Source organism: Balaenoptera ricei, chromosome 17 (assembly GCF_028023285.1).
Source record: "Balaenoptera ricei isolate mBalRic1 chromosome 17, mBalRic1.hap2, whole genome shotgun sequence".
Classification (NCBI taxonomy): Eukaryota; Metazoa; Chordata; class Mammalia; order Artiodactyla; family Balaenopteridae; genus Balaenoptera; species Balaenoptera ricei.
In genome coordinates, this window is record NC_082655.1 from 36215736 (window position 1) to 36228383 (window position 12648).

Genomic DNA, 12648 nt, shown 5'->3' on the forward strand with positions numbered 1-12648 from the left:
CTGCCAATGCAGGGGATATGGGTTCGAGCCCTGGCCTGGGAGGATCCCACATGCCGCGGAGCAACTAGGCCCGTGAGCCACAACTGCTGAGCCTGCGTGTCTGGAGCCTGTGCCCCGCAACAAGAGAGGCCGCGATAGTGAACGGCCCGCGCACCGTGATGAAGAGTGGCCCCCACTTGCCGCAACTAGAGAAAGCCCTTGCACGAAACGAAGACCCAACACAGCCAAAAATAAACAAACAAACAAAAAAAGATGAAAGAGTTCTGGTGATATAATGTACAGTATGGTGGCTGTAGTTAATAATCTGTACTATGTACTTGAAGGTTGCTAGGAGAGTAAACCTTAAATGTTCTCATGAAAAAAAACAATGTAGCCATATGAGGTGATGGATGTATTAATTAACTGTATTATGGTGATGTATATATGTGTATCAAATCACCACATTGCACACCTTAAACTTGCACGATGTTATATGTCATTTATATCTCAAAGCTGGGAAAAAAATACTCTAGCAAAAAAATTGCTCACTGGCAATGAGTGATTAAGAGCTGACTGTCAGGGGCAGAGACTGGGGATGGAGGAGGGCAGGGACTTACACAGAGGCCAGACCTGTTTTAGTTCAGATTCAGGTGTGGCATTAGTTAAAGGAAGGAAATGGCCTTGTCTGGACATAGCCATGGGGGTTGAACCAGGGCCCAGGCCCTTCACAGGTAGAAGTAAGTTCCCAGGAGGAGAAGCTTGACCAGGATGCTTTGCTTTGCTGCCTGAAGACTGGACCAGATCCCAGAGCATACCTGATTAGCCTCTAGTCAAGGGGATGCTCAGGGACACCCCTGCCTTGCTATAGAGCAGCCCTCCAGATCAGAGATGGCCCACAGGCAAAGGATGCAATGAAAATCCTCTTGAAGTGGGTAGAGTGATTAACATGAATTCATAGGAGGAAAGTGTAGTTTAAGAATCCACTAACATGCCCGAGGCCCCTGAGCCAGAGGCCGCTGAGCTGGGATATGAATTCCTGCTGCCATTCTCTTAGCCGCTGCCTTATTCAGTCTCCCTAACTCTAAGGCCCTAAGTCTCGATTCCCTTTTCTGAAAAACCAGAACAGTCGAAGGTTCCTAGCTCTAAGTTACTGGGGAAATTAAACGGCATGATGTACATCAGAGCCTGGTACCCAGCAAGCCTGTGAGAATGAATGGGGGCTCAGCGGTGCTGTTCTCCTTCCCTCGTCTCAGATTCCCATGTCAGGCCCTCAGCTCTCACCCAGTGGTGACCTGCATCTTTAAGGACTTTCCATGATTCTGATGAAATCTTAGAATAAACTATTCAGACCTATGAAAAAGTGATCTGTGAGCTTGGAAAAGTTACTCCACTCTCTGGGCCTGTCATTGGTGGGATGTTGCTCTTACTGTTTACCTGAAAGAGTTACAGGAGGATTAAAGGGCAGGAAGCACAGAGAGGGCCCCATGCCTGCCTATGACGGACACACGTGTGACTGCTGCTTCCCTCCAGCCTCCTTCCACCCTGATGACCACCGCAAGGCGGGAGGAACGCTATCTTGGTTTAACTAAAATAACAGAATTGGGAGGATTACTTTCCACAGCAACTAACAATGAGAGACTGTTGAAAGAACTTGGGATGGTTAGTCCAGAGAACAAAGGGTTTATATGAACCCAGCTAACTGGGTGCTGGCACCTATTTGAAATCAGGGCTTCTTGGGGATCAAGAGTTGCCCAAACCACTTCCAGTTGATGAGGTTTCTGGTATATTAAGGGGAAAAAAATTGTTGAAGTTTCTCGTATATTAGGGAAAAAAAAGTTTTTCTAAAAGGAAAAATATTTAGTATTTAAAAAATACTAAAGCAGGGTTATAAATACTGCGGCATACCTTAAGTGTTACATTTAACAAATGTTAACACATAAAACTGAACCTAATAGAAATGTTCTAGTCATAGGGTAATTGCTAGATGTATGCATATTTTGAAAACCTTAATTCACAGTGTACTGCAGGCAGTGTTGGCAGGTAATGGGACACAGAATTTTTTCAACCCTGGCAGGGCACTGACTTGCAGAAAATGTCAACGTTTTGAGTTTGAGGGTCGGTCTGAATGTGATCTGTCTCTGTCTCTCACGCCAGACCCAATGGAAGGCAGACTGGACATTCTGCAGGCCACAGAGATCAGAACGCGGCCCTGGGGCGGGCGCTTGGAGAAGAGGGGCTTCTCCTCAGCTGTGCCTCCCTCACCCCTAACCCCCAGCAAGGAGCCTGAGCCGAGATGCTGGGGCAGTGTGGGGAGTAGTTAGTGAATTACTCATCAGGCGGGGGTACGGGACATCTATGCAGCTGGAGCAACGATTTTTAACTTTTGTGAGTTCGAGGAACCTTCTGAAAATCCGATAAAACCCTGGACCTTCTCCCCAGAAGAATTCCATCACCTCACCCATCCACGCACAACTTTCCCCCAAAGAGCCCCCAGGAGTCCATAGACCCCAGGGTGAAACCCCTGGCCCGAGGGAGGCACTGGCACTTTCTAGAGTCTCTCTACCCTGAATTGCGTCTCAGGCCCCGCCTCGCACCTGGGAGCCCTGCCCGGGGCGCAGGCCTGCCTGGGGGCTGTGCACGGGGCCCGGGCCCTTGGCCGTGGACGCGCTCCGCCTCCCTCCCTTCCCGGGACCCGAGTGGCGCAGCCGGAGCGGGGCGGCGACCAGGAGGCCGGCCCCACCTGCGGACACTAGAGGCGAGGGGTCAGCGGGAGCCCGGCCCCGCCCCGGACCGCGGGGCCAGCCCACTGCACCCACCGCCGCGGGGCTCAGAACAGAGGACCGCGCCGCCGCCGCCGCCGCAGGTCCGGCTTCCCCGCCGATCGCGGAGTCCGGATTCGCTAAAAGCGCCGCCGCCGCTGCCACGGGTCGGGTTCCCAGCGCTGCTCCGGGGCCTCCGCCCGAGCCATGAAGATGCATTTCTGCATCCCAGTGTCCCAGCAGCGGCCCGACGCGCTGGGGGGCCGCTACGTGGTGCGCCGGGGGTCGGGGTCCGACTGGGCAGGGAGGAGGAGGCCGGTGACAAGGCGGGGGCGGGAGCTCACCTCGCTCGGCTAATCCGGACGTGATGACTCTGTTTGCAGCTGTACTCCGTGTACCTGGACGGGTTCCTGTTCTGCAAGGTGCGCTACAGCCAGCTGCATCGCTGGAACGAACAGGTGAGCGTATCCGCGGTGGGTACCAGCCCGCCCACCTGAGGCAGGTGAGGAAAAGTGCGCCCAGGGGGCTCTGGGTGCTTGACTCTGGCAGGACACTGCACCTCTTTTTTAAAAAAATTATTTATTTATTTATGGCTGTGTTGGGTCTTCGTTTCTGTGTGAGGGCTTTCTCTAGTTGTGGAGAGCGGGGGCCACTCTTCATCGCGGTGCGCGGGCCTGTCAGTGTCGTGGCCTCTCGTTGCGGAGCACAGGCTCCAGATGCGCAGGCTCAGTAGTTGTGGCTCACGGGCCTAGTTGCTCCGCGGCATGTGGGATCTTCCCAGACCAGGGATCGAACCCGTGTCCCCTGCATTGGCAGGCAGATTCTCAACCACTGTGCCACCAGGGAAGCCTCGACACTGTACCTCTTGAGGGCTTCAGGCTCTTAATCCTGGTCGTGGTAACAATTAATTGTGAATTGCTTGGCATACAGCTCAATGAGTACATGATATCGCCCCTAATCACCTATAGCTGTGAAATGAGGGAACAGGGCGCAGGTAATTATCCCGACCCGTTCCAGCCCGGTGATCTCCACCAGCCCCACCTGGGCTGCATCTCAGTGCCAGCTGCTCCCCCAGGACAATATCCCTGTTCAAAATGAGCAAACCAAGTCTAGATCAAGGCGTAGTCTTATGAATCTTGTACATGGGTAATCTCTTTTCTCCCAGAGTTTAATTTCCCTCTCTTTAAAAAGGTGTGTCTTTATTTTTGTTTTCAAACGAGGGTATTCATAGGCTTCAAACACGGGCGGTCTGGAAACCCAGGAAACAGACGACTTATCAAGTCAGAAGGCCATTTCTCACTCCAGTTTCTCACAAGTCCCGATGGCATTTTCTTCCGGGAGGTAGACTGATTTATTAGCCTGCCCTAATGGGTTTTTATTTTCCTAATAAGGAAGTGTTGCAAGTCTTCAAAGTGGGTTAGAGGAGTTTGAAAGGAACTCCACCCTTCCCCCACACTCATGCACAGTGTTTTATTGTTTTTTTTTTTTAAGATTTTGTGTACTGATTATAAAGAGCACATACCTAAAGTTGAAAGAAAGAAAGAAAGAGAGGGAGAGAGAAAGAAAGAAAGGAAGAAAGAGAGAGAGATGGAGGGAGGGAGGAAGGAAGAGAGGAAGGAAAGAAAGATGCTTGCCTAGGCAACAACTATTAACATTTTTGGGAGAGTCCTTTCAGACAATCCTGGTTTCTAGTGAGTAGATACATCACGTTTCCTTTAAGACCATTTTCTGTTGATAGCTCAGTTCCATTGTTCTGCTATTAAAAACATCATTGCAGTGAGCCTTCTTGCTCATACATCATAGTGCATTGGAAAAGTCCATTTTCAAGGTATGACTAAGTTTCTTTGGAATCAACGAAAACAGGTGTAATGTGGTCGTTAGTTAATTTCTGTGCTTGTCTTTAAGTCGGTAGCACCTAACACAGTGCCTGTGACCTGGTAGGTCCTCAGGAATGATTGTCAATGGCTGAATAAAAAGGGCATGGATTCAGACTTCTGAAGGATGACAGGCTACTTGTGACCGAAACATTTCTGGGGAGTTGGGAGGACTGCAGAGGAAGGCAGATGCGGATCTCAAAGGAAGAGAAAGTACAGGTCATTTAGGCATTTGGAGGAGGAATTTGAGGGTCATATCCCGCCCTCATCTGTCTTCCTGTGTGTGAGGTGTGATCAGGGAGGTGACTATCACGGGGTAAAAGCAGGAGACGGCCGGGAGGAGCAGGGAGGGTGTGGGATTGACTGACCACTTCCTGGCTGGACACTTCACCTCTTCTCTGATCTTCAATTTCCCTTTCAGAAATAATCAGGTAATTGGTTATGGATGTCAACTTCACACGGCACTTATGAAGATTAGGGTCCAGTTTCTCACAGAGCGTGGCACATAGTTTACGTGCTCAGTTAACATTTACTGACTCAGATGCTTGGAGAATTCCTGAATCTGGTCCTTATTAACCAACAGACATAGGAAAATGCTTGTTTTCAGGAAAATTTGGACCTATCCAATCTTAGAAGGTCCAGAAGTGGAGATATAAAGCCAGTTCTTTTGACCTTCTATTTTGGAAGCCATGAACAAGAAACCGTCTGTTATTCACTGCAGTGGATTTTTTGTTTTGTTTTTCTTTATTTTTTTGGCTGTGTCAGGTCTTAGTTGCGGCACGTGGGATCTTCGTTGTGGCACGCAGGCTTCTCTCTAGTTGTGGTGTGCGGGTTTTCTCTCTCTAGTTGTGGCACACAGGCTCCAGAGCACGTGAACTCTGTAGTTTGCAGCACGCAGGCTCTCTAGTTGAGGCACACAAGCTCAGTAGTTGTGGCGTGCGGGCTTAGTTGCCCTGCGGCATGTGGGATCTTAGTCCCCCAACCAGGGATCGAACTCTCATCCCCCGCATTGGAAGGCAGATTCTTTACCACTGGACCACCAGGGGAGTCCCTGCAGTGGACTTTTACATATGGAATTGCCACAGCCCAGTGCCCTCTGTGAAGTATACAAGGGATATTAATGAATACTTCATATCTGTCCCAGGTTTTTCAAAATTCTAAAGTGGGGATTTCTTTATCCAGTTTCTAACTACCTTACACGTGTCATTGTTTCCCTTTTCTGTAGGAACAACTTCATTTTAAAGAAACTACTTAGATCTTAGGAGGTGGCTATTGGTATTATTATTAATTTAAAACAATAACTAACATCAGTTACTCTGTGCTAAGGTTGGTGCCAAGAGCTTTCCATGTCATATCGTGTTTAAGTTTTACAACAGTCTTATGAGTTAGGATTATAATTAGCCCCTTTTAACAGATGAGGAAACTGAGGCACAACTTGCCCAAGGTCATACTGCTAGTAAGTGTTGGAGCCAGGATTTGATCTCTAGAACCTGCTCTAACCCATTACATTTTGTGGTTCCTTATCAAAGTTGACAAAATAAATTGCATCAGAAAAACAGTTGCATCCTAAACTACCATCCTGTTAGGCATAACATAATAAAATTCCCCAATTTTATGTATTGTGTGATGAATTTTGGTAAATATATACAATTACCACCACCATAATCAAGACAGAGAACAGTTTCCACACGCATAATGTTCCCTTGTCCCCTTGCCCTTGGTCCCCTCCCTCCACCTCTAGCCCCAGACAACATCTGATTTCTGTTATTAGAGTTCCAGGCACAGGATTTTATTCCACCTGCCCAGGAAGCCCCTGTAAGGTTGGTATTGCAAGATGAAGAGTCCAAGTAAGGTTGCTAGATTTAGCAAATAAAAATACAGGATCTCCAGTTAAATGTGAATTTCAGGTAAACAACAAACACTTTTTTAGTATAAGTATGTCCCATGCAGTATTTGGGGTACTCTTAACTGGTCATCCTCTATTTTAACTGGCAACCCTAAGTCTGAGACTGAAGGGTTGGGTGACTTCTCCCAGCCACTTCTCAGCTAGTTTTTATTCTTCCTATTCCATGGAAGATGTGAAATGGCTCAGAATTCTTAATCTGATCTAATACTAAGCACTATAAAAAAGGGAAACAGTATAAAGGCCCCATCTGTGTTTATGTGTGTGTGTGTGTTATGTGTATGTTTGGTGAGTATAAGTTCATTTCCAATTGATTTTTGGGGAAGTTCTGCATCACAATAGAACAGAAATTTCATCTTAATAGAGTTAACTGATTTACTCATTTACTTAATAATATTTACGAAGTACCTATTAAATACCAAGCACTATGTTAAATTAAGTGAAGACTCTGACTTTAGCACGTGTGATTTTTGGATTTACGAATTGGATTTCTGTTTTGTGTATTGGGGAACTCTGCAATCAAGGAGGAGAACCTGGCCCAGGTGAAGTGGCCCCTGCTCCTCTCAGCCAAGCTGTGCGGAGACTAATGCCTATAAGACTGACCTGAGGAGAGATGGTTGTGTTTCCCAGAGGTCAGCTGCGCTCTCTGAAGACATCACTGGCGGCCCTGTCCCCACTGAGGCTCCCTTTAAGGTCTGGCGGCTTCCCTCGGCTGCTGAGTGCTGCCCATCTCTCCGCTGTGTGAACTGCCTGACCTGACTGCTTTCTGTGCCTTTAGATGAATAAAACCAGTTGGATCTATGCCCTTGTCTGTACCGCCTCCCTCAAGGGGACTTAAAGAAATCTGTAAAAGAAACCTTTAACTAGCTCATTTTGGCCATCCTGTGTAAGTGAGGGTAGACTCTGTGGAAAGGATGCTTGCTTCTTTGAAAATACCCTGCCAGTGCCAGACATGGCAATGCAGACAAGCCGTGGGAGCTTGCAAAGGATCCTTCAGTGGGAGAGGAGGGCTACACACCGGCTTAGTCTTCCTCCCTGCCGAGTGCTGACTCAGCCTTGCTTCTTCCCTTCTTTCACCGGATATCCCCTCTTTCCCCCACTCAGACCCTCTGTTCTCATCAAGCAGCCCATTGCCTCTGCCTGGCTCACTTCCCCCTTCTGGGAAGACCCCTGCTTTCTGGCCCATGGGTTAGGGACCAGCCCTTTCTCAAGGCTCACCTTAAGCCTCACCACCTCTGGGAAGTCCCCCTTGATTGCACAAGATGCCTTTCTCTGATTCCTGTGCCTCTTTATGTTTAGACCTTGTTGCGTTCCTTTTGTGTGTGTGAAGATCTTGTTTCCCCTGTTTATTTAGTTGAAAAACCCAAATACTTAAATGAAGGAATGAATGAAGGCTGTAGGCATAGTGTATCCAGCACAGAATCGTGCTTTAGGAGATGCCCAATAGAGAGTTGATGGAGGAGGAGGATGGGAGGAAAAGAGGGCAAGGAGAAGGAAAAAAGAGTAAAAAGACTGTGTCCAAGTTCTGCTGCTGTAGGATCTTGGTTTAAGTCACTTCAGCTGCCTGAGCTTCAGGTTACTCATATTGTCAAGGAACCCTGTTGTCAAGGTGGAAGGATGTTGTGAGATTGCCCTCATTGTCAAGGTGGGAGGATGACAATGTTAATGGCAGCAATGATCATCTACCTCACAGGATTGTTTTGAGGAAGAAATGGAATAATATACAAGGCTAGTGTTCTTTGGTACAAGATATCACAGTTCAGATTGCTTTGAGCTTGTGGCCCTTTATCTGGAGAATCTGAGATTTTTATTACCAGGGGCCTTGGAGAGGTGGGATGAATGAGTCAACAGTAGAAAAAGAGACTGTAAAAAGGACAGCATTTGTGACTGTAATTCCACTTGTCCCAGGTCACCATTGTTGGATAAGAATAGGGGTCTGTGAGTGCATGGGATGGGGAAGGAGGTGACATTTTCAATTGGCCAGTAAAGTTCTCTTCATGTTAAGAGGCAGAACTGTACGATGGAGAAATTAGAACAGGAGATTGTGCTGGGATTTAAAAAATATGCTATCTGGGGCTTCCCTGGTGGCGCAGTGGTTGGGAGTCTGCCTGCCGGTGCAGGGGACACGGGTTCGAGCCCTGGTCTGGGAGGATCCCACATGCCGTGGAGCAGCTGGGCCCGTGTGCCACGACTGCTGAGCCTGTGTGTCTGGAGCCTGTGCTCCGCAGCAGGAGGGGCCGCGACAGTGAGGGGCCCGTGCACCGCGGTGAAGAGTGGCCCCCGCTCGCCGCAGCTGGAGAAAGCCCTCGCACAGAAACGAAGACCCAACACAGCCATAAAAAAAAAATGCTATCTGAACATGGTCTTTCAAAGCAAACAAACAAGCAAAAACACCTCATAATAAATGAACAGAAGAGGTGTGTTTTCCTTTTGATCTCTTGAAACAGCTTTTGAAAGAGTGATGGAGCTAAACTCTAATGCCAGATAATTCTTAGTATGTGAGTGCTTTTACTAGCTAAACTATGTGCTATTTGAGACCAGTGGAAAAGACTGTATTTTGATAGAGTTGAAGAACTTGTGGAGTGGGTGATTGACTTTTGGTGGACTTAACTGCTCAGTTTATTGTGTGTTTATCTCCCCCCCTTAGACCAGTGCTCAAGAAAGGAGGGGAAAGATTCCTTGAGAAGTCAGCTCAGGTTGTAAAACCTGCTGGGAGAGTTTTTGCTCTGGGTTGGGTATTAGGACCTTAATCCTTGTTGACTTTTTCCCCAGCTCTTGGCCTTAGGGCTCCCCCCCTCCAGATGCTCCCCTGTAGATGGGTAACCCAGGCAGCCCTACTGGCTCAAGGCTGCTATGATTCCAACCAATTTGGGAGCATCTGCTGCATTTATGAATACATGCCAAGGAAGACAATTGCCTTTTAAAGATCACTCACTCAGTTCATCAAGAAATAATTGCATGCAAAGAAGACAAATTCCTGCTTCTACTTAATGGAATTAGCAGAGATGGGGTGCATAAATCCCAGGTCGTTGGAGCAGCCCTGCCTGGGATGGTGCTCTAACTGGGGGGCCTTTGGACCATCTCTGTCACAGCAGGAAAATTTCCTTGAATTTAAAAGAAACATATCGTTCCTCTAATATTTTATACTACTAGATTTAGAGGAAAGATGACAAACTAAATGGCTACTGGGGTCAGGCAGGTAATTTAAATGAGAGGCATGGATCAGATGAGAGGCAGTGGTGGGTGGTGGGAACAGCCTGAGAGAATGTAAACTTGGTGATTCCAGACCTTCTGATTTTTCAAGAGAAGCCAGAACATCAGTTTTTCTTTTTTTTTAATAAACATTATTTTTGTGGCCCAATCTTAGATTTATTTTAAAAAATTGCAAAGATAGTACAGAGAGTTCCCATCTACCCTGCAACCAGTTTCCCCTGTTGTTTTCCATGAGTATTATACTTTGGTTACAGTTAATGAACCAGTATTGATACCATGTTATTTATTCAGACTTCTTTAGTGTTTACCCAATGTCCTATTTCTGTTCCAAGATCCCACCCAGGTCCCACATTACATTTAATTGTCATGTCTCTTTAGGCTCCTCTTGACGGTGACAGTTTCTCAGACTTTCCTTGTTTTGAATGATTTTGACAGTTTTGAGGAGTACTGGTCAGGTAGTTTGTGGAATGTCCCTCTATTGGAATTTGTCCAATGTTTTTCACATGACCAGACTGGGGTTATGATTTTGAGAGGAAAACCACAGGAGCCAAGTGCCATTCTAATCACATCATGGCTAGGATACTTGATATTGACATGACTTAACACTATCGATGTTTACCTTGGTCACCGGGCTGAGGTAGTGTTTGTCAGGTTTCTCCATATAAAGTTACTTTTTTCCCTCCTTTTCCACAGTGTGCTCTTAGGAAGGAAGTCACCATGCACAGCCCACACTTAAAGAGTAGGGATTTATGTTCCATCTCCTTGTAGGATAAGTATCTACATACATTATTTGGAAATGTGTCTATTCTCTCCGATTTGTTTATTTATTCAATACTTTATTTTTTTTTAATACATACATTTATTTATTTATTTATTTATAGCTGCATTGGGTCTTTGTTGCTGCGCGCGGGCTTTCTCTAGTTGCGGCGAGCGGGGGCTACTCTTCGTTGCGATACGTAGGCTTCTCATTGCGGTGGCCTCTCTTTGTTGCGGAGCACGGGCTCTAGGCGTGGGGGCTTCAGGAGTTGTGGCTCACGGGCTCTAGAGTGCAGGCTCAGTAGTTGTGGCACATGGGCTTAGTTGCTCCGCGGCATGTGGGAACTTCCCAGGCCAGGCATCGAACCCGCGTCCCCTGCATTGGCAGGTGGATTCTTAACGATTGTGCCACCAGGGAAGCCCGTAAAATCATAATTTTTTTATAGACAGGTTTTTAAGTCTTCATGGGAGGGGTCAGCCTGCATTCAGTCTTAGCTTTTAAGGTAAGTTGATCAAGTGTGGGTCCCAAGGGGGGGAGGGCAAGTTCTTGCTAATTAACAATCATCATTTTGGTGAGTTAACATTTTTCTGGAGCAGTAGGAGGAGCAGTGAGGCAATGGATCAAGGGCTTAGGAAGAGGAGCCTCAGGGACCAGGCCATGTAGAGCCACAGGGGACATTCTTAGTCCTTACGTGTCCCTCACACTGCCCAGAACAGTGAGCGGGTCAAACACATAACAGGGCAACAGGGACAACCTGAGGTGGGTATATAAAGAAGATGGACAGGACCTTGGAAACGAATCACTGCATATGGCAATGGAGCCAGTGTCAAATCTGGGGTGACACCAATAACCCAGTCCGGAGTGCCTGGCTTAGTGCTGCTGTCCCTGTGGAGAACTTCCCAAGCAGGAGGGTGTTTCCGGGAGATGTGCACTGGTGAAAATGAAGCTGGAGACCCTGGTGGAGATGCAGATGTCAGGTGTGGGTAGTTCATGGTCAGGACACAGCAAATGGAGGCCCTGCTCGGAGGGGCAGGAGAGAAGCCAGTGGATGGGTGCAGTGTGTAGATGAACCACTCTCATCAAAGTCCTGGCAGTAGTGAGCCCTTGTGGAAGTCCCTCAACCTCTCTGAGCTGGACACCCCTCCTTTCATAAATGGCAATAATAATAACTGAATCACAGCACTGGTTTGGTTGAGTAGATAAATGGAGTCAGTCACAGGAAAGTCATCAATATTGGTTCCCAGAGAAAAGATAATCCTGTCCATCAGCATGGGACTGGGGTATGAGCAGGGCTCCTGGTGTGGGGATCGGCTGGCAGAAGTGTCAGGATGGGCAAGGTGTTCTTTCAGTCCCCAAACCTGGGTGGGGGGCAGGGGAGGAGTGAAGTGACCAGACTCCTGATATCCTGAACCAGGCAACCTGGCATTGAAGCCCAGATCCCTGTCCATTTCTGGAAGATCACAAACAGATGACACATCATCTCTGTGCCTCAGTTTCCTCTCTAGAAAGGGTCCATTAGCTGTACGGGTTCTTCTTACTCTCTTACCACCTGAAACTCCTTCAACATCATTGCCAGCCATATTTGCGATATTCATAAGACCCTTTCTCCACTGTGAACTCTCTGATGTTTAATCAAGTGGCACCTTTGGGTGAAAGATTTACCACATTCCTTGCACTCACAAGGCTTTTCTCCAGTGTGGATTTTCCTATGGATGCAGAGGAGCTGTCTTTGCTTAAAGGCTTTTCCGCATTCAGTGCACTCATAAGGCCTTTCTCCAGTGTGAACTGTGTGATGATCATAGAGAGAGGATCGAGTAGTAAAAGATTGCCCACATTTACTGCAGTCATAAGGCCTTTCTCCACTGTGAACTCTCTGATGACGAAGAAGGCTAGAGCTACCAGTAAAACATTTCCCACATTCACTGCAGTCATAAGGCCTTTCTCCACTGTGAACTCTCTGATGATCATGAAAGCCTGACCTAGCAGTAAAAGATTTCCCACATTCACTGCAGTCATAAGGCCTTTCTCCACTGTGAACTCTCTGATGACCACGAAGGCCTGACCTAGCAGTAAAAGATTTCCCACATTCACTGCACTCATAAGGCTTTTCTCCAGTGTGAACTGGCTCATGCTGAATAAAGTTACATGTGTGGGTGCAGGCTT

At 47.5% G+C, this 12648-nt stretch overlaps 1 protein-coding gene across 7 annotated transcripts in view; it reads left to right on the forward strand.

Moving 5' to 3' along the window:
* The first annotated feature begins 2596 nt into the window (after nt 1-2596).
* The window catches only part of SNX31 (sorting nexin 31), a 68718-nt gene continuing 58666 nt past the window's right edge, over nt 2597-12648 (forward strand). For 2 of the 7 annotated variants that reach the window (XM_059901331.1, XM_059901332.1), the window contains exons 1-2: nt 2603-3011; nt 3122-3196. In XM_059901331.1, coding sequence (XP_059757314.1) covers nt 2946-3011; nt 3122-3196 — 141 coding nt within the window. In that variant the 5' untranslated portion in view covers nt 2603-2945. Of the gene's footprint in view, nt 3012-3121; nt 3241-12648 lie in introns of all 7 variants that reach the window. The other 5 variants (XM_059901335.1, XM_059901334.1, XM_059901337.1 and 2 more) reach the window with 5 other exon arrangements.